Source organism: Podarcis pityusensis (genome assembly GCF_964106645.2).
Source record: "Podarcis pityusensis genome assembly, chromosome: 6".
Taxonomy (NCBI): Eukaryota; Metazoa; Chordata; class Lepidosauria; order Squamata; family Lacertidae; genus Podarcis; species Podarcis pityusensis.
The window spans coordinates 53,377,337-53,398,974 of NC_138030.1; the positions used below are offsets into that span (position 1 = coordinate 53,377,337).

A 21,638-nucleotide genomic window follows, 5' to 3' on the forward strand; every position below is an offset into this window, starting at 1 on the left:
AGATGCAGAACAATTTCAAAACCGACTGTGTTGGTTTGTCATTCTGATTTCTATTGTATGTGAAAGGCTGCAGCTCAGTGGGACAGAACATGCTTAGGATATAGAAAAGTTCCAGGTTCAATCCCTGGCATTCAGGTAAGAACCCCAGGAGTATGCTGCTCAGGTCCAATCCCAAAATGGTATGAAGTCTCTGGGTTGTAGTCAAACTAGTGCTACAACCATGTTCCACCGGCAGGAGGATTTCTGCTTGTGCAACCTAACTCTCTTCCTCTCCCTCTCTCCTTTCCCTGTATGCCCCCTAAAACTTATCCCCATGGTTCCCCCAACTCTCCAGAGCAGATAGGGGATAGGTACAGGGTACACACACACAGGTAAAAGAGCGGAAGTTCCATTACACCAATGTAAATCCTTGCACTAATGGAACAAGTGAATTGGATGAGATGAGTGTCAATGTGGAGAATTATTAGCACAGGAAAAGATTAATCTGCCCAACTGTGTGCATAATGGAATGAAAGCCACACAATTTTTAACATTTCTGAACTGAGCCGCCTGCAAGCTTTGAACAGCAATAAACATCTTGTCAGCTTATGCTGCAAAGCATTTCCTTAATATAAAATTTGATTTTGAAAATAAAATGCCAATTACACCCCAAACAAAGTGTTTTTATTTAAATTTGACATTCACAAATGCATGATAGGTGCAAAATTCTGTAGCTAAAACCAGCTTTAATTCATACAAGTTTTTCTACAGTTCTAAAAGATATCCAATTTGCTTATAAGATGTCAGCAATTCAGCCAATATATATGGAAGGCCAGCTTAAAATAAATTATTTACACAACGCTCAACTAAAATATTTAGTGCAATAGGCTAACACAAATTATAAAGAAAATAAACCAAAGCAAAGCTAAGAATCTTAGCAAATAATTCTGTTCAAAATTCTAAAAAAAACCCACAAAACTGACTGGCTATTCCTATGCGGAAAAGCTTCTCCTAAGACAAGAAACACTGGAGGATATGAACATGGAATAGCTCAACTTTTCCTGGATAGTTTTAGTTCTCTTCACTGTAGCTAAAACACACAAAGGACAAGATCAATACAACCTTTCCAGCACCAAAGAAGCAGCTGTCTTAAATACTTCAGAGAAAAATAAACTGTCTCTTGCTCTTAATGCTGTGGAGTCCTTACTATTAAATCCTCTTTTTATATGACCACTCCAAACCAAATGTTTTAAGTCACACATTTGTTTTATAAATACACATCAGTTTCATTTCTGCCATCACAAGAGATGCTACAAACAAATTTTATTATTGTGTATTAATTCTCAACCAACATATTTTCAATCTTGGCTGAAGGGCAACAGGGATCACTTCAGTTTTCAGAGAATGCCTCATCTTCACTGGAAGCATTCCAAAAGTGTTAAAATAAGAAACTCAGTATTCACCCAAAGGCCTTCAGTACTGCAGCACTAAAGTGGCTATCCCAGTTTCGTTGGCATTCTTGAAGAAGCAGGTAAAAAAGCTAACCATAGCTATAACCATCTATGTGCTTCTTCCCAACACAGAATGCCACATCACAATGCTGAGGATACTAAACATTGAACAGAAGCTTGGATTTAAGCTTGTGGCTCAAACCCATTTCCCTCCTTTATTTCCATATGTTGCTGGGAGAAGTTACATTAGCACTACTGCACAGGGCTGTGTGCTCCACAGCCTACAAAATATAGCAAAACACTTGCATTGTAAAACACAAGCAGCAAACCGTTAGCAACCTGAGCTAAAACAGTATTCCCTAGAATACATGATTTAGTTCTGCTTGGTATGTTATTGGTGTTATAGTCTTCACAGCCCCATGGATGTTCCTGTTAACATACGCAACTATTGTTCTAACCACAGTACTTGGTTTCTTCTTCAGAGAGAAGAAATTAGACCCAGTTCATGTTATCAGAGATGGGTGGAGACCTACTTTTTATCATCGGTCCCCACATCACACCAGCAAAATGGACTCATGTGAGTTTGCTGAATGATGTGGTTCTCTCCCACATGTGCCACACACACACTCAGGAGCTGGAAAATGCTACTGTGGGAAGGAGCCATATACTGTAATTAAAGCAACACACAAGTCTCTGTACAATTCCCTTGCTGCTGAGGCAACATAAACTGGGCTTTGGAAAGCTTTCTGCATGAGAGGCATCCTTTGAAGTGAGATGGTTTCCAAACATGTTTCCCTTCATGAAAACTGAGATGGTAGAGTTCCGGAGGACTATCACTTTAGTAGTTGAGCATCCAGCGAGCCATGAATATTCCAAAGTATTTGAATGGGATTCCCTATTATGGTAAATATACACCTCAAAGAAAAATTAAACAATTGTCAGTTATTTGCTTAAGAGTGGGGCTAGAAAAGAGCTTCCTTCCATATTAACCATACAAACTAATCTTCCAAAAATACCTTCAACAATTTGGCATACAATCATATTACATAGGTACAAATAAATACTAGCCAAGTTATTTTTATTGCTTCATTTAATTTGGTCAACAGTTTTATACAGAAAGCAGATTAAAAAAGTGGTTGATACTTGTCTGAGAGAGCACTGGTTTTCAGTAATCTTGAAATATTTTTCTACTTCACTGGGCAAGGTCAACTTGCCCAGGTAGGAAACTGGTAGTAAAAAATTAGAGAACCTATGAGACAAATTTGGTTTTCAAGGCTTTTCATTATTGTACTGTTTTCGGAGGAATCATTTCCATCTACTCTAGAGTAAACCAACATTATATCAGACCTCCATGTACACTAGTCTTCTGTTAACAGCGACCAGAGTGGCTGGGGCAACTCAGATAGGTGGCATATAGATAAAAGTATTATTATTATTGTCCATGGCATGCATATTCAGATGACTGTAAAGTCTGTACTTTGTTGTGTTACTTTGCTGATCAAATTAAAAGTGAAAAGGTAAAATCCTTTTAAAATATCAAAGAGTTCTTAAGTTTAAGCAAAGGAACTGTAAAAAGGACCAAGCTGCAGTATACATCAACAGACTCTTCACATTTGCACACACTTTTTAAAACAGCACATGTGGAGTCCCCAATCCAGATATGGACTGCGGTGCTGAATCAATGGGTTAATCTTTACTCTCTGTGTGGTGATCCCAATGGAAATCCCTCCCACAAGCTATTTGCCCTATGAGACAATTTCAGAAGGCAGGATTTTCATCACAACAATGATACTGGGAGCAGGGAGGGTTAACCCTCTTCTACTCATGCAACAGGGACGCAGGTGGCGCTGTGATCTAAACCACAGAGCCTTGGGCTTGCTGATCAGATGGTTGGCGGTTCGAATCCCCGCGACGGGGAGAGCTCCAGTTGTTCAGTCCTAGCTCCTGCCAACCTAGCAGTTCAAAAGCATGTCAAAGTGCAAGTAGATAAATAGGTACTGCTCCGGCGGGAAGGTAAACGGCATTTCCGTGCGCTGCTCTGGCTCGCCAGAATCGGCTTAGACATGCTGGCCACATGACCTGGAAGCTGTCTGTGGACAAACGCCGGCTCCCTCGGCCTATAGAGCGAGATGAGCGCGCAACCCCCGAGTCATCTGCGACTGGATCTAACGGTCAGGGATACCTTTACCTTTACTCATGCCACAAGGGACGCGGGTGGCGCTGTGGTCTAAACCACTGGACCTCTTGGGCTTGCTGATTGGAAGGTCGGTGGTTCGAATCCCCACTCTGGCACTCGTCACGCTCCTCCATACACCAATAGTGATTTAAGTCATGCAAGCCACATAACCCGGAAAGCTGTCTGTAGACAAACGCTGGCTCCCTCAGCCTGAAAGCGAGATGAGCACCACAACCCCATAGTTGTCTTTGACTGGACTTAATCCATCCAGGGGTCCTTTACCATCCTTTTTTTTTAACTTTACTCATGCCACATTGCCAACCTGGATCAGGACACCACACTGCTATTTTTAAAAAACAACACTTTGTACAAATGCAAAGATACACTTCATGTTTGGCCCCAAATATCCCCAACCTTTTCCTGGCTCACATAAATCATGACAGAAGTAAAATGAGAGTACAGGTAAGTCACAACCTATGCTTATTTTACTAATGCAATTACAGCTTTGCGCAGGTCGGTGGGGAAATAAATACATGGAGAGTGGCAGAATCCCAATCTTTATTTCCCCAACACACACCTGTGCAGAGCTGTGATTGTGGGATTATCCATTAGAGGCTTACAGGGTCCCAGAGCCCTCCTGCCTGGGCAAGCACTTACTAGGGTTTGGAAGGGAGATGGGAGGACTCTAGGACGCTGTCAGAGCCCTTGTACAGCCTCCCCCACCTGGGCAAGCAGCCCTCCAACATGCAGGGGCCCTGGTTCCAGGGGTTCCTGACCAGGAACATAACCCCCATGTAACACGACCTCTGATTTGTTGAGATCTGTATTAAGGTGAGGAAATTTAATTCAATAAATTTTAGCCAAAATAAGAGGGAAAGTCTACAGAAAGGCTAGTAACTGCACATCTTCTAAAAAAATTTAATACTAAACAATCCATATGAAATTGAATGCCAGAGGGAAAGAACTAGTTATTAATCTTATTTCCCGTGGTTCAAAGTATAAAATAAACAGGAACTTTATTTCATCTCATCTTTAGGAGCAAAAGTCCTTCTGAGAGTCTGGTAGACAGGTATCTTAGTTTCTGAAAGTTATCCATGGATTCCCATGCAACTGTGGGAAAAGCAGATCCCCAAAGTGTGCTCCTAAGGAGAAACATGTCTTTCCAGCCTCCTCCAACACAACTTACTTTGGGATCCTTATTACTTTTAATAGATTGCCAAGTTGACTCAGATGTAATTGATTCAATTTTAAATATTTACAAGGAAAAGAGCCCCCATCCTGTGAAGATAGATGCTTTTATTTTTTTATTCTAAAGTGCAGCTAATTTAAGGCAAATTTGAAATATAAAATACATGTCTGTCAATATATACACACATATTCTAATTTGAAGACAAGTGCTTCCCTTATAAGGGAAATAAAAACTTTGAGCTAAAATTCTTAGTGCAATTTAAGGTGCAGCCCAGTTATCCAAAACCATGGCAGAATATAATCCTCCAAGCCTCAATCCAGAGAAAATTTAGTTGCACCTATGTGCCCTCTACTTGTCAACAGAGTTTAGGCATTACCAAATAATCTCGGGATTAGAGGTTCAAAATTGAAAATCTGAGGAGTCTGTATTTCTTAAATTAAATAAAAAATTAGAAGCTTTCCATATTTTCCAAAGAACACAAAATTAAAACGGTGTCAACATGTACACTAAGTTAGCTGCAAAGATTAGTATATAATTCAGAAAGTGCCAGATGTAGCTTTTAACTTATCAGTTTCTCTTGTATAGCTACTGTAGTCCTTCAATACTGTTATTTATATATGTAGAGATACTATAAACCTAAAGCCATCCTTAGTTCCAGTAAGGAATACTTCTCATCTCCATCTGTATCAAATTCTTTAAAGCTCTGGGAATCATACACTGCAGATCCAACCAGTTTTTGCAGGTCTTCATAGGATAGCTTGCCATCAGAGTCTTGGCTGATGGTCCTGAATAAATCCTGAAGGTCTGCAAGAAGGAACAAATAATTTTAAAGAACAGACAGTAGCTAAGAAGTATTAACACTTTCCTGCAGCAGCAGTAGCTTTTTCCACCAGACACACAAAATACACAATATATGGTCTGTAATATACATTCCAGTAGATAAAGAGCTGGTTTTTTAAGCCAAGAACTACTAGCACTGGGCCTCCACAATCCTCCTTCCCTTGCATGCCAACGTTGCTGCTTCTTTTGCCATTCGTTTAAACCAGTTTCTCATTACTAATCAGGATATGAAACCAGGTTGTTAGTCAAAATTCACCCAGTTTCCCAGTTCAGAGCTAACAGGAAACTGTGGCTTAAACATAGCACAGCAGAATATTTTCTCAGCATGTAAGGTAAGGAGGGGAAGTGATAACAGGGGGTAAGTGAGGCATGACTCATTCTCAGATTGCTAGATGTGAATCAGCCCAAAAGAGAATCATTCTCTGTGGACATTTAAACAAAAGCAACATTGATTTGCTAAAATATTGGACCTCTCTCAACAGTTTGAACCAGAAACCTCAGATTTGCTTGAGAACATTACAAAGTAAATTGTACTTCTGCCAAATAAATCCTGGTCAGTGTTTCAGTTCACCCTGTATATCTTTTATACATCTTCACCACTGTTTTCTCTACTTTTGAACACTTATGGCTGAACAGCATGCAACTTGCAACTGCACAAATCTTTTTAAAATATCCAAACAGACAAGAATCTACCTCCCTTAAGTTACCCATCTTTGCAGGCTTTTGAGCAGGCATAAATGTTTACCACTGCATTTTCCATAATCTTAAGGATTCAGACTGGCTGCAATTGCGATGCTATTCTTGAGCTACCCACTATGACCTCAAGGTCTTGTTCCTGGCCACCTACTGCCATTTCAGACTCCGTAAGTGCATAAAATTATCTTTTTACCCAGGCATGCATCGCTTTACACTTGTTTGCACTGAATCGATTTGCTATTTTACTGCACATTCACTCAGCTTGGAGAGGTCCTTTGGGATTGTTTATGCTACATTTGAAAAATGTTCTCTATGGTCCATTCATTTCCAACCATATGTGGTTACCTTCTATGTTGGATATTCCAGGTAATGACAAGTCTCTTGGGTGTCTATTCCCCTCAAAACTGCTGCCAACTGATCTTGAAGAAAGTCTTGGAAGCTTTGTAGGCTTTGATGTAGTGCTCTGGAGTTTTCCTCCTGTCAAGAAATTTTACAGTAGTTGTTGCTAATTATCTGGCAAGAGTAGGTGGAAGGCAATTATGCTTCAAAAAGGGAGGCTACATGAAGATGGTATCCAACATAATTTGGCACTTTCAACACAGTAACATAACAGAGATGTCATTAGTGGAAAAATCAGTGCAGGTGGCAGCAACCTTTGTGGGCTAGTGGGCATCTATGAAATTTTGAAAAAGTGCCATCGGTGCCAGTCACAAAAGGATTTCTACATCCAAAAGAACAGAAAAAGCAGCAGAGCAAAGTGGTGCAGTCATGCCCCCCCTCCCAGCCTATGGGGAAAGGCATCTACATCAGCTACCACTGCACTCTCTCATTAAGAAGCTCACTGCACCTCTCCCCTTGTTCCAACTGGAGGGGGGTGTCCAATTCTGGCATCCAATGTAACATGGGTATCTTTAAAGGGAGCATGTTCAATGTAGGAGAGATTGAGCCAGTGCAAACAGGAACTGAGCCAAAAGAGCAAACAGACACTCACGTATTGCAGATTTCAGAGAGTATATTTACTGGTACTGGTGGACGCATTGGTGCTAGTGGGTGTCACACTGGTAACCCCAGATTTTAACATTTTATAGAAAGCATCTTCTAATGAGGCAGAGGGCTTTCCCCTTTGAACATGGAAAACTAATGGCCCAGTCTTTTCCAACTTGCTTCTTCTTGTGCATTTTGAATGGAAAAGCGCATTTCAAATGTATAACCTAGCCTTACTGATGTGGCACGTGTGTTTCTATGCTAGAGTATTAACTCAATAAGGCAAAGAAAAATATTTTGACTGATCATTTATTGGGGACTTTGACATGATAGCTACCTTGCCTTTTCATTACAGCACAGTAAGAGTGATATACATGTATAAATGCTTACTTGAACAATCAAAGCAGTTCATATGCTGAAAGTGATAGAAGTGATAAATTTGGAACTGAACTGTACATGCCTTAATTGTTCCTGTTAATAATGTGGTTCTGTTAATAGTTTTTCCTTCCAAAGTAAGCACTTATATTTTTACACTTCTTGTTATTTGTCTTTGCTATGAGCTATGAGAGGCTTCGGTCAGAAGCTCGTACCTAGAGGCCAGCTATCAGACATATTTCCACTCCTTTCAGCACCCGGTTTGCTCGTTTGTCCAAGGAACTGTAGTGCAAGTGACTCATGATTAAATAAGCTAAAGCAGCAGTATAGTAATTTAGTGTAGGAAGTAAAACTATATGCAACATTCACCTTTTTTCAATGCTTCAGATCGATCACTTTCTGGTTTGCTTGACAGAGCGTTGATCAGCTGCAGCTTCTCTCTTAACATAGATACCTGAGAATCCCCATTTTCTATATTCTGTACAATACCAACAGAAATATTTCCATGAAAAAACACTTCCAATTTCAGACTAAGTTGTAATAAACTGCAAGATTCCACAGTTCAGAAGTCTAAGTACTTCATCTATAAGCATCATATCACCCATATGTTCTATAGAACCCCTGTGGCCTATTATGGTGGCCATAGGATTAGATAACATAATCTTTAAGATGCTACAATACACTTTTTCCATAGACCAATAAGGCCAAAATAAAATAATAATTTCACTTGCCCACTAACCTGACAAAAGAAGAACATATTCAACAGGACCAGTTTACTATAGCATTTTCTGTACAAGTACTTTATTTGTGAAAAATAAGATACGCTGCACCAACCAACCTCTCCCAGCCAGCATTTAAAATGGTCATTTCCTTTTATCAAAATCTGCATAACCTTGTTTATCCTTAGTAAGTTCTTATTACCTAGGAAGATCTTAGAGTGTCTCTCTGGTGTGCAACATGTAGCTTGCTTTTAAGAGCAAGCCAGAGAGATCTCCAGCATATATAGTTTAATACATTGAAGAATAGATTTATTCTAATTTGAAGCTGTACCATTTTGCATATTTCCTTAGTTGGAGTTTGTTATCACACCTTCCAGTCTTTATGGGTAAATTAGGGAAAGCAGGAAAAAAATGTGTACTAATATGATATGGCTTGCTTTTAAACACTACTTCTGGTTTCCCTAGAATTACCTCCATGCCCTGTACCTTTTCAGTAGTAGTTTCATTCCTTGGTTCATTTTCTACTTTCACCGAGGTAGTTAAGTCGCCCACCTGCAAAAAGCAAAACCAAAAGAAAGGCTTATGTTTGTGTCTTCTTCTAAAATATAGTTTACCCTTAAGCGATACAAGAAATGAACACCCTAGGACTAGCTAGTAATCACAAATATATTAAAATGTAGCTGTGTGAGTAAGCAGCAAGACCTATTATTTGAACAACTATATTGGAGAGAAAAGTTAATATACAAGGCTCACCAGGACATGCTGAGATCAATGGAAGCTCAGACAGTCCTAGTCTGCAACTAACACAACCCAGTGGCTATTTAAGAAAATAGAAAGAGAAGTACACTGGAGGTTGAAATAGCATATCAATAAGGCTGCCACTGCATTAGTAATTACATCAGCATGACTGTATAATAACTGTACAACAGGAACACACACAGAGCAGTGCTGCCAGAAAGGTGAAGCTGGGGATCCAATATGCTGAACAACCAAAATCTAATGAGAGTTACACATTTTAGTGCCAATGTCCAATACAGTCTGATCAATACAGTTTCTCCTAGCCTTCCTTCTACATTTGCCATCTCAGGTGGCAATTGTATTATACAGTTTTCAGTCCTACATATGGCCAAGATTTCCAGCTTCATTATTTGAGATTTCTAATCCCCTAAAAACATTAAAGTATACATTCAACTATTACACTTGCTCTAGATGTTTGCCATTTCACCATAGTACTTCCATTCCTGTGTTTAATTTTTTAAAAAAGAACAGAATCACAGAAAAATATCATTTTGTCTAGTGCCCAGCCAAGTTGCCATTCTGACAGCCAGTTCCACCAGCTCCTTTTCTTTTCATCCCAATATGTCCCAAAATCTTGCAGAACATGGAAAGAAAAATGTTTTCGGTGAGAAAACTTGAAGTAGGCATGTAGAATCTGGCTTTGTCAACATTTCAGGCTACTTATTAACGTACAAGAGTTTTCTAGGTGCAGAGTCTCAATGCATAGTCAGATGAGAGTAGCTACACAAAATGCTGCAACAAATATTAATTGATTCAGGTAGGCTCTTACTTGCAATGCAAACACTACTACTGTATCCATACAATCTTGCAATCCAAGTCCAATCCAATGCATGTCGACTCAGAAACAACTCCCTCTGACATAAATGGGGCTTACTTCCCAAGAAGTGTGTAAGACTGCAGTTTTAACTTTGTAATAAAACTGAAGCATAGTTCTCATAGACATTAAGAGTATAGTGGATTTTACTGTTCAAATTATCAGTCAACAAAAGCTGTACAAGCAAATTAGAAATTCAAGGTGACCAAGATCCACAGTAACACAGAAAGCATCACTGAATATCCAACTGACAGCTCATATTGTTGCAGAAATTCATTAATTCAGTGCAAAGCTTGTGATAGAAGGAATCCAGATAACTAGAGAATGGCCTCTTTCACTATAGTTAGCATTTACAACTCCACACACCAAGCGTAAATTGCAATTTATTTTTGGAAAGTGTGGCTTTCCCAGTATCAGTTCAACCACTATGCAGCACAACTAATCCATATAGCATACAGCAAACATAACTGTTTTGCAAAAATTCGTTTCTCAAACACCCACAATAGCTAGGCACTTACCATGCCAAGGGTCAGGTTTTCTCTTTTTTCCAGTTTATTCACTGTCATATGATTTTCTAATGAAGCAACTCTCCAACTTAGATTGCCAACTGTGGAGTCCATATTGAAAAGTTTTAAATCATTCTGTTTCTGGTACAACATTAGGGTAGAGTTTACCTCTTCTATAGAGGTATGTAGGTACTGGTTATCCTGTTCAACACAGAAAAAAATGTTCTTACATTATAGAAACAGCAATAACTAAGAGTAAGCAGTTTATACTTATGCAATTGTTGTCATTCATCTGCAGCTTGACTCTATGCTGGCATAAATAAATCCCTAAATTCAGCAAAGAGTATTCCCAAGAGTCATTGGAGTGCAGCTCAAATAGGGTTTAGAGCCACTTGACAAATCCTTAAATGAAGGAGGTCTGTTAGTTCTTTGAAAGTTGAAAGCTGGGTTTCAGCAACTACCCTCTGTGAAAACAGGTGTGCTAAATCTCACAGGCCTTATGTTCAGTTCTTTTAGTGCAAGCTTCCTTCAAAGAGTACAAAGCCTAACAGATCAAACAAAATAAGTTGCCAACATGTTGTTTTAATACCACTGTGTTATTTAATATATTTTACTGATACCTTTATTTTATAATAAATACACTTTGCCAGTGTTTTGCAAGGCAGTTTGACAAGTGGGCATAGCAATTTACTACTCACTAATTAAGTAATTAACTAGGGCAAATGACTAACCACAAAGCTAGGAGATCTATTTCAAGAACTGCCATGTTGTTGGCTGTTTTAATATTGATGGTTTCTTTCAAAGAAATTGTATGTTTTTCCTTTTTAACAAGCAAAGAAAGACATATTGCTCAATTTTCAGAATTCACAGTTGGACAATAAATTAATTAAAATGAATTAAATTGCCTCAGAATAGTGTGTGAGAAAGCTTCTTAGTTCTCCAGAACTCCACATTGTGCTGGATGTTATGCAATACAAGGGATTGAGGGAAGAGACTATTACACAAATCACAACCTAAAATTAATATCCAGCTTCTTATTATGAAGACTGTCATATTCTCTTTTATTTCTGCTCTCTGCCTAGGAAACTGAATTTCACTAATGGTTAGACACAGACCTGGGCGAAAGATTCATGCTTTGCAGGGGGTTGGACTAGATCAGTGATGGCCAAACTTGGCCCTCCAGCTATTTTGGGACTACAACTCCCATCATCCCTAGCTAACGGACTAGTGGTCATGGATGATGGGAACTGAAGTCCCAAAACAGCTGGAGGGCCAAGTTTGGCCATCACTGGACTAGATGATCCTTATGGTTCCTTCCAACTCAATAATTCTATGTTTCTATGAAGTTCTATTCAGTATAGATCCTGTGAAATTAATGACCACGACACCAATTTCAATCAGTCTACTCCAGGGGTCAGCAACCTTCTTCAGCCGTGGGCCGGTCCACCATCCCTCAGAGAATGTGGTGGGCCGGACTATATTTTGTGGGGGGGGGGGGAATGAACCAATTCCTATGCCCCATAAATAACCCAGAGATGAATTTTAAATAAAAGCACACATGTAAAAACACACTGATTCCCGGACCACCCACGGGCCAGACTGAGAAGCCCACGGGCCTTAGGCTGCCTACCCCTGGTCTACTCCAAGTATAACTAATCTTAAATATCAACCCATGTTTCCTTAAAATAGAGGCTGACAGTTTCTTCTTTGTCCCAGAATCCTAGTTTAAAATAGTTTTACAGAAATCTTGAAATACTGATTTGCAAAGCATCTAAAGCAGCAACAAGCTGTACCTGTTTACAACTGTCTGTCAGATTCTTCTCACTTATTTGGGGGGTTGGAGAGGAGGGAAATGAAGGCAGCTGCTTTGCTCTAACATCTTCTGCGAGTTCACTCTAATAAAAGTAGTAAAAATGAATTTTTGAAACCAGTTATTTAAACTTTAAACATGGGAACCAAGCTTTCACAAACACAAAACTAGGAAGACAGAGGGTAGCAGACTGTGATATACACAAATATACTGGTGCTCCATGTAAATGTATTTAAGAGATTCAAAATAAATAAACAAGTACAATATGACAAGTATTGTATGGATGGAAAGCAGTTAGGAAACATGGGAGATATGTGATGCTCCCTCAGCATGCGATTACTCAAAAGGTTCTTGTTATAATTAAAGTCACATTTACTTGCTTTGCTTGATTTAAGAAATAGTACAAGGAGCATATGAAGAGGGTGGATCAGGAAAGTCCATTGAGGCTAGACACCCAATCTCCTATTAACTGGGCATTAATCGTTAACTTATTTACATCCTCAAAGATGACCAATATTTACAAATTTGTTTATAGTATCTAGGAATCTGAAAGACTTAAGCTTCCCATCCCTGTTAAACTTTAACATGGAGTTCTGCAACAATAAACTGGAGAATACAGATTTTCATCCAAAACATTGATTGCCTTTAAAAAGACATTTTTTACTGTCAAATGACATAGCCAAAATGAAGTTCATATGGGAATTATCACAGAATGAACTACTATCAGATTAATACAAGTCCTTACCATCTCATTTTGGAGTGTCTCTATAGTTTTCTTATGTTCTTCAATTGCTGCCTGCATACTCTCAACATCATGATGAACACTAGTTACAGTGCTACCTATAGTAGCAACACTCTGGGGAAAAAACCCAATCATAATCTTGTAGTATCAGTGGTATATTAAAAAGTGTGAGACTTAAATGTATTAATTCCAGAAGAGTAGCTAATAAATAATAATAACCACCACACTTCACTTAAGATCCCAAGGCAGGTTACATTTAGAAACTTGTAATATAATACAACAATGCAAACACGAACATGCAGCCCCAACCCAAAATACCAAGCAATACAATACAAACAACCCATATAACCTTACAAAAAACCACATGGGAGAGTCATACTGAACAAACTGCGCACATCCTGACATTATGCAATGTGACCCAGTGCAGCAGTATCATTTCCCACCTACATACTTCCTACAAGTGATTAACACCATTGTACACTGATAGCAGTGGTTCAAAAAACTCTGATTCAAAATACTTTTGTAGCTTGCAGAATTTGATAAACACAATATACTTGGTGTAGCACATACTTTCTGAAGCTCTTCTACTGTGACAGGAAGATTAATCAAATCAGAAGCAGATTTAATGTTCGTTTTGAGGTGATTTACAGCTGACATCAACAAAGAAATCTAAAACGAGAGGAAGATGTTATTTCATTCTCTCTCAGAGTAGAGGGTACAGATAAATCATTTAAACATAAATGGCACAGCACCTAATACTGGGAAGCCTCCAGAGTCTGTACTACATACAACTAGGCACAACCATGGTAACACTTTGCTCAGAATCTACTGGTGGATTCGTCAGTATCAGCCTACTGATTAAGCAGGTTGCTAGCTCACTGCTAACTTCTAAGCACCATTAACTCTTCTATCATAAGAGAAGTGGGGTATAAGGAAACATTTTCCAACTACTGAAATACACTAAACAGGCAAAAATTCAAAAAGCACACACTTCCTTCCCAGCTTTTAGAGTCACTAAACATTCTTTTAAAAAATTAGGAACAATCCAATTGTGCAGACTTTCTATGTTTACTCCTTCCATGAGAACGCTTCTCAGTTTCCTTTTGAATATGATTTGTTGAAACAAGCTAATTTCATAACCAATGATTTGCAGTTGCCTTGTTTCAAGCAAGCAACAAATATTAACAAGTCAAGTGCAAATGAAGTGGAAGTAAAATTTCTTATTTCCTTTTAGCAGCAGCACAAAAGGAAGAGGGAGAGGGCAGCATGCTTGTTACTGTCACAATAAACCATGGTTTATTGCATTGTCAGAACTCAAGCTAAGCCAATGGCCACAACTGCACATAAGACTTAAACTATATTTAGAAATCCATACTGTGCGCAAGCCACATGCTGGAGCATGCAGCTTATGCCCTGCTGCTTTACACAAGCACATGAATAAACCACAAAGTCAACAGCTTTGAGTAACATCTGAACATGAAATCATGTTTTTTTCTCCTAACAAATGACCACTTTAGCCACTCCTAAATCATAGTTTGTTGGTGGCTTAGTTACTATGGTTTGTCAGGGAGAAAGCAAACCATGGCCCCAACTTCGGTAATTATTGTAACCTACCTATATTATGGCTTGTTTACCTGCTTGCACAAAGGAGAAGTGAAGCAGGAGCCCTTGGGTTGCATGAACCAGCGCACAACTAATGTACTGTGTGGCTTACGGAACCATACTTTATAGCTTAGCATTATGTACTATCACAGACAGTAAAAAGAATGGATTAATAACTTTTACCAGTTTAAAAAATGTCAACATACACGTCGACCCAGAATGTTGCTCTTCAATAGCAATCATACCAATAATAGCAAATGGCTCAACTAAGATGTTATAAGACATATTTTAAATGGCTTAGATTATAACTTTACTTGAATGGTCACTTACTTTACCTGTTTGCTTATTTCAGTGATGTTTACCCATATTTTGCTTAATCCCGCATCTCCATTCTCAATCTTTTCCAGTTCCTTTTGTTTATTAAGCAGATCTTCAGTCAATCTAGGAATTTCTTGGAATGAGGTTTTTTGATTAGACTCCACTAAAACACAAAGTCAGAAGCAATAGTTATCCATCAACACGAAGATCTGAGAACACAAGCATGAATTCTTTAATAGGTATGCCTTCATTGCTTTGTAATTTGGGACTGAATTCTAAACATATTAGAATTGATTTTAGCCAAGCTTCCACACTGTGCATTTAGGAACAAAGAGTAAGCTAAACAAAGTTGTAGATTAACAGACATATGTGAAAGACATCATAAAATGTATTGCAGGAACCACCTTCCTGTAATCTGTGTCTGCTCTTAAGAGAGAGAAGTTGAATTAAAGAGGCAGTTTATTATTGTCAAGGAAATGAGTTACATACACTAATGACTAAATAACCATTGGAATTATTTTGATGAACAGACAATATGATGCTAAGGTACTATTAGTAATCTTTATTGAATTCCATTTTTACTCATTCATTGTTATGTCCTTACGACTTCAGCTGTGTCATATGCTTCAGCAACATAACAAGAAAAAAGCAATACCCAAGCTGCTTGTACATTTGTTTATTATTAATTGCATTCATACCCCACCTTTCCTCCAAGGAGCTCAAGGTGGCATATATAGTCCCTCCCCAATTTTTATCCTCACAACAACCCTGTGTGGTAGGTTATGCTGAGAGACTGACTGGCCCAAGATCACCCAGTGATCTTCATGGCCAAGCAGCGATTCAAACTCTTGTCTCCCAGGTTCTACTCCAGCACACTAACCACTATACCATACTGGCTGTTGGAAGAGCACAACGCTGAATTTCACCCACTAAGTATAATGGGACTCCCACTACCACTTTATGAAGTGTATATACAATAATATAACCTCTTTCTTTCAAGTTTCAAATATGCTTCCGAGCATGCTCTCCTTAGTAATTTTCTTTCATAACAGAGTTCTGCCATTAAACTTAACAGTCTGTTAATATCTAGAAACATAGTTTTATTCAAGAATATTTTTATTATATTTTTTCATAAATATGTGTACTATCAGTGTACACATATCAAGGCAGCTTAAAACTGACAAAATCTAAAACTACCAGTTATCACATTTACTTTTTTTCTTAATTGCTTACATAAGCCTAGTGACATAAAAAGTGTTCAGCAAAAGTTTAAAGAGTAAAGCAGATGTCTGCTGAATCTCAACCAGAACAGCATTTCGCAGGACTGGGCCAATGATGCTGAAAGCTTGCTTTACTGGCTACATAATTTGAACCTCAGTGACTCAAAGGATAACTAGCAATGCTCCTACAGATCATATAACTGATTGAGCTAGGATATAAGGGTTCAGGAAGTCATTAAAGTACCGTTGGACTTAAGTTGTCCAGAGCTTTGTAGATTAATACAACAACCTTAGATTGATGGACCTTGGACCTAGCTCGGTAAAATGAAATAAAATTGAATTCTGAATGCCTGTCAAAACTTACAAGATTGGATAGAACTATTTAAAGCTTTTAGAACAAACACCAGAGAGCTCTTTTAAGTACACTGTGTTTTTAATTTTTTTCTTAGTAGAGAATTCAGGTCTTAAAAGCGACAAATACAGCTGAGAAATGCAGTAATTGCTCAGCCTATAAGAAAAACTGTCATATTCAACACAGTATGTTTTCAAGACAGTTCATTAACAGACATAAAACCAAGTAACCTATTTGAAGAATGAATAGCGCTTTGAAGATTAAGCTCTAAAGCTGATGGGTGACCTGAAAGTGTCATAATAAAAAACAAGATAGTATTTCACCATTGCCGTTAGTGGTTTTCCTCCTGGAAACACACCAATTAATTGTGAAATCCTCTCCCCTACAGAGTTGGATCAACAGCAAAAGTGGTTTGTTATATGCCAGTATATAGTCTCACAAATCACCTGGACCAAGTATCCAGGTATGTATATAAATTATATCAAAAAGGCAAATTATAGTTGCTGTGATGATCAATACATGCATGTATACCTTCCAAGATTAACAGATCGTGTTTTGGAGTTTACAGTGAAGAAAAGCTTGGTTACAAATGAACTGGTAGTTTGTTTATCTTTCATAGCTATATAGCATCAACAGCTTTGAAGAAAATCACTTCCTCCTAAGCAATTCCCTTCACCTCATGGTATTAGCCTTCCTTGGAATTTCTGTATGACAATTTCTATCTCACACTTCTAGTAAAATTAGCAAGGGACCAAATCAATATGGATCTTTCCTGTTCACAATCACCATCAGATGACACAGAGATGTGAACTTGTCTACCCACTGCCACCCACAAGACAAAGCAGCTGCAATTTTTCAGGATACTTTAGCAACTCAGCCTTTCAAAATATTCTTGAGTACTTGAATTTTTTTAACACATTCACCAAGGATCACAGAAATCTAATTACGTGATTTGTAAGCATTAAATAGTTCAAATAAGACATATGCCAATAAATATGGCTTCTGCCTTTAAAAATACATGTATGGCCATGTGTTTTTAATCACCTGTGGCTTATAGAGGATGGCAAAAGATTTGTTACAACACCTAGTAACAGAGTTATAGTATTTTGTACACAAATGACCATTTGTCAGCATGTTTGCTTCATATTAAAACAGACTATAAAGAGTGTTTTTGGCAATTACCATCTATATAAGACTTTGTCCCATATCCCACAAGTTATTATAAAGAAAGGGAAAACCAAAGATCAGTACTTACTTGTTCGAAACCGCTCCTTTAATTCATCCAGGTCTTCCTTGAGAGCAACCTGCATCCATACCAAGCCAACACAAGCTACCACACAAGCAGCCAAAATGACAAAAGCACATAATGGGTAGCAAAGCTTGCAGCATCGCAGGTAGTCACCCCTAAATGAATAAATAAATGGTTCAGCTACATCACAATGGCTAAATATCACACAAAATTGGCACTTACATTGTATTCAATATTAATGCAATATATTACTCTCTCACAATTCAATCCAATGCAAACAGCTAGATAAATTCGAAACTAGTTTATTATTCAAGGGCCTTCACCTAAATCCCAGAGGTTGTTATTAATTCTTGACTGTAGGAATTCCATTAATTATTCAGTATCTAGTAATCCAAGTTCTTGCTGATATTTTACCTTTTTTGATACAAATGTTCAAGGAAGAGCACTTGTCATGATGTTCTAGATTAGTATCCTAATCCAACAATGGAAACATTGGCAAAAGGGTACTTGCACAGAATAGCACAGGATCAGAATATCTAGCACTCTGTACATTTCCCTGGTCTTAACGTTAATTACAAATTACTACAGCCAGCTTTTTTTGGGGGGGGGGAGTTATAATCAAATTTGAAGTACTGTAAGAACTATTTCTGTTTTAATAAGCTTGAAGGAATTTGACCTTTTTTCACAATGACCCACAAAGCAGAATTTAGGGATAAGTCTTATTAGAACTGGTGCAGGGAACCTTTGGCCTTCCAGATGTTGCTGTACTGTCATGCTTGCTGGGGCTGACAGGAGTTGTAGTTCAACCACATTTAAAAGGGCCAAAGGTTCCCCACATCTGTATTGAGGATTCCTTCTTCCAGAAAAACAGAATCTTGTTTTACAACAAACTGCGCTGAAGACTTAATACATCAGATTGCCATTGACCAGTAGAAAGTACACCAAAGACCACAGGAAAGGCATTAACCAGAGGTATAGATCAATCAAGATCAAATGTATTAGAGCATGGTTATGAGCACCCGAAGCTATATTCAGGAGATCTATATTTGGCGTGCTCTGGTCCATGGGGTCACGAAGAGTCGGACACGACTATATGACTAAACAACAACCAGCTTAGCAGAACAGTCCCGGGCTCCTTCAGGAAGAAGCATGGGATATAAATTGAATAAATGAAATAAACAAAACGACAATAACCAAGCAAAAAGAATGGCACTAGTAGTCCCACCCACACACCTGGGCTTAGTGCAAGAGCAACAAGTTATACCAGAAACACACCCAGCTATTTATGTCGCAGACAGCTTCCCTCTCAGAACAAAAACTCACTGTTTGTGTTAACATCTGCTCAAGATCCTCAGTAGCCTTAACTCACTTTCAACCCCAGCACACCCAAATGTTACCCACCCAGTCACCAACTTTCCAACTCAGCTGCAATCATGTCAACCTTACACTCCCAAGGCCCCAACCCCTCTCCTCTCAGCATACTCCCGATGGAGCTAGTCACGTATCAACTCTTCCACATGCACCTCAACTCCGTCCCTTCATCCCTACCCACCCAACCCACTCTTGAGTCCCAAATACCGCATGGGGCAGCCCCCGACTAATAATACATCGTATCTAAAGTTACATTTCACACTCCTCTCGTCCTGCCCGAGCCATGCCTGACCCTCCACGGACCGAGGTCCCTCGCCCCCTCCTTCCCAAGCGCAACCCCTCCCTGCTTCTCTTGCGGGCCTCACTTGGCAAAGCGGGAGCGGGCGCCCGGGAGTCCGAAGCCGTCCCCGAACTCCGGGCCGGAGGAGCTGCTGCTGCTGCTCTCGGCGGACTCGGTGCGGAGGAGCCGGTGGCCCGAGGCGGAGCCTTTCCTCGGGTGTCTCTTCTTGCGCCCGCCGCCGCCGCTCCCGCTTCCCCGGTCCCCATTCCCGCCGCCCAGCCCGATGAGCGCGTTGAGCTCCTTGCGCTTCTTCATCCTTTTCTGCTGGGCCGGGGCAGGAGCCGGGGAAGCCGGGCAGCAGCGCAACCCGGGAGGGGCTCCCAACTCCGGACCACGGCTCGCCAGCTTCAGCGTCTCGGAGGTTTCCCCGACCGCCCTGGAGCAGCCTCAGCGGGGCTGGCGCGGCGCCCTCAGACGCCGGCGGTGCCGTTGCTGCTCTTTCTTATCGGCTGCTCCTCCCGCCACAACCGCCCGACCCATGGCAGCTGAGCGGGCGCAGCTTCCTCCTCGCCCTCAGCGCCTGCCGGCCAATACGAGGCGCTGCCATTGGCTGGAAAAGGTTGAGGAAGCTGGCTGGACGGCTTTGCTCTGGCGCCTACCAGCATCGGCCGCTCCTATTGGACAAAAGGGCAACTCCTCTTCGCCTGTAACGCCTCTCTCAACCGTAGATGTATTCGGGGATTCTCATTGGCTGCTGAGCCAGTTAATGCCAGCCCACAGCGAGAACGTAGAGAAATTATTAAAGGGCCAGTACTGTATATAGCTTTGGGGTATTAGGTCAGTTTTAAGCACAGTAATGACCGAAACGTACTGAGCAGCTTCCGGTCGGAAAGTGAGACGGCCATTGACCAAGATGCACTTGGGGCTCAGACTCGGTCTCCTTGAATCTCATTGGAGCAGATGCTTCTCAAAGTCTTTTGTTAACATGTTCTGTTCTGTTTATGGTTTAACTTTAAGCAACCATCTGAGACAGTTGTGAATAAATCTGAGCTAACATTAATAGCACTGTTCCTCTAATATATATCCATTGGAAAATGGTCACTGATGGTAATTTCACCTAGATGATCTAGTAAACATAGTTTGGAAGGGTTAGAAAATAAAAAAGTGGGCATCATGCGCAAGTTAGCATAAGTCTGCAGAAACAATTTTCAAAAACCACCAGCAACGCTCTTATGAAGAACAGCACCTACATCCATAAAGGGCATGTCAAATTATAAATGTTTCAATAATAGCCAGTGTAATGTAATATAACATTGTTATAAGAGACTATAGAGCTGGGGCTGGGCAGCCCAAAATAAACTAGGTCACGTAAAATATATACCCACATCTCCAGGAGACTGTCCTCTACAAGATGGCATTGAACTGAGTCCAATACTTCGTTGGACACAAGATGCTGCAAATAGTAATCAAAACATATAGTGATTAAGCAGCCTGGGGTGTGCACCCTAAAATAATCTTTGGGGCACTACAAATCTTTGGCCCACACCTCCATAAAAGAATCCCCTGCATCTGGTCCAATGCTTTGTTTGAGGGTAGAACATTATCAAGCATGATGCCCTTGTGCCAATAACCAGAATATGCAGACCAGAATCAGAAACTGCTGGTAAGCAACTGAAAATAATTTTTGGGCTATCACAAATTATTTACCCACACATCAGTGTGGTGGGGTGGCATCACTCATCTGATCTCCTGGCTGTTGAGTCACTGCTGCTTATCTGAGGAGGAGAGGATGAAGCAGCAGGGAGGTCAATGCAAACACACCAGCAAGACCACCAGATTCACAGCCACCTCTCCCTTTCCTGCCTAGTAAACAGTGGCAACTCAGCTGTCAGATGTTTAGGTGAGTGCCACCACCTCACCATGCTGTCAGCTGCTACCATACATTTTGAAGATTGTCTTCTGCAAGTTGACAGTAAACTGTGGGGTCCAGCATTTTGTTTGGGAATCTATGCCAGTAATAGCCAAAATATGTAAGAAGAAAAGAAAACTAAACCAGTTCCTTATTTGTGTTTCCCTCTTTGGCTGTCATTGGCCAAGCATTGACGATGATGCAACTCAATGCCATCTCATTGATGATTCTATCCTGGAGGTGCAGGTGTATCATTGG

The 21,638-nt window shown here is 39.9% G+C and overlaps 1 protein-coding gene and 2 long non-coding RNA genes across 4 annotated transcripts in view; 2 read left to right on the plus strand and 1 right to left on the minus strand.

Annotated features, from left to right (window-relative positions):
- LOC308479127 overlaps positions 1–21,638 on the plus strand; it is an 83,663-nt gene that overhangs the window by 10,184 nt on the left and 51,841 nt on the right. The window lies entirely within an intron of this gene.
- On the minus strand, positions 2,492–20,066 carry EFCAB14 (EF-hand calcium binding domain 14). Of its 2 annotated transcripts, none has more exons than XM_081009452.1 (11): positions 19,557–20,066; positions 17,827–17,975; positions 15,017–15,162; positions 13,650–13,748; positions 13,083–13,193; positions 12,321–12,422; positions 10,540–10,728; positions 8,881–8,961; positions 8,060–8,168; positions 6,677–6,808; positions 2,492–5,599 (listed from the first exon to the last, which is right to left on the minus strand). In XM_081009452.1, exons 1-11 carry the CDS (start codon positions 19,784–19,786, stop codon positions 5,424–5,426), a joined length of 1,524 nt encoding a protein of 507 aa, XP_080865578.1. In that variant the 5' UTR covers positions 19,787–20,066; the 3' UTR covers positions 2,492–5,423. The 2 variants fall into 2 exon arrangements, with proteins under 2 accessions (XP_080865578.1, XP_080865579.1); XM_081009453.1 differs by having other exon boundaries at positions 8,896–8,961; positions 19,557–20,064.
- LOC308479154 lies at positions 15,101–17,165 on the plus strand. Its single transcript, XR_013987511.1, has 2 exons — positions 15,101–15,238; positions 16,960–17,165. It is a non-coding gene; the product is annotated as an uncharacterized lncRNA (long non-coding RNA).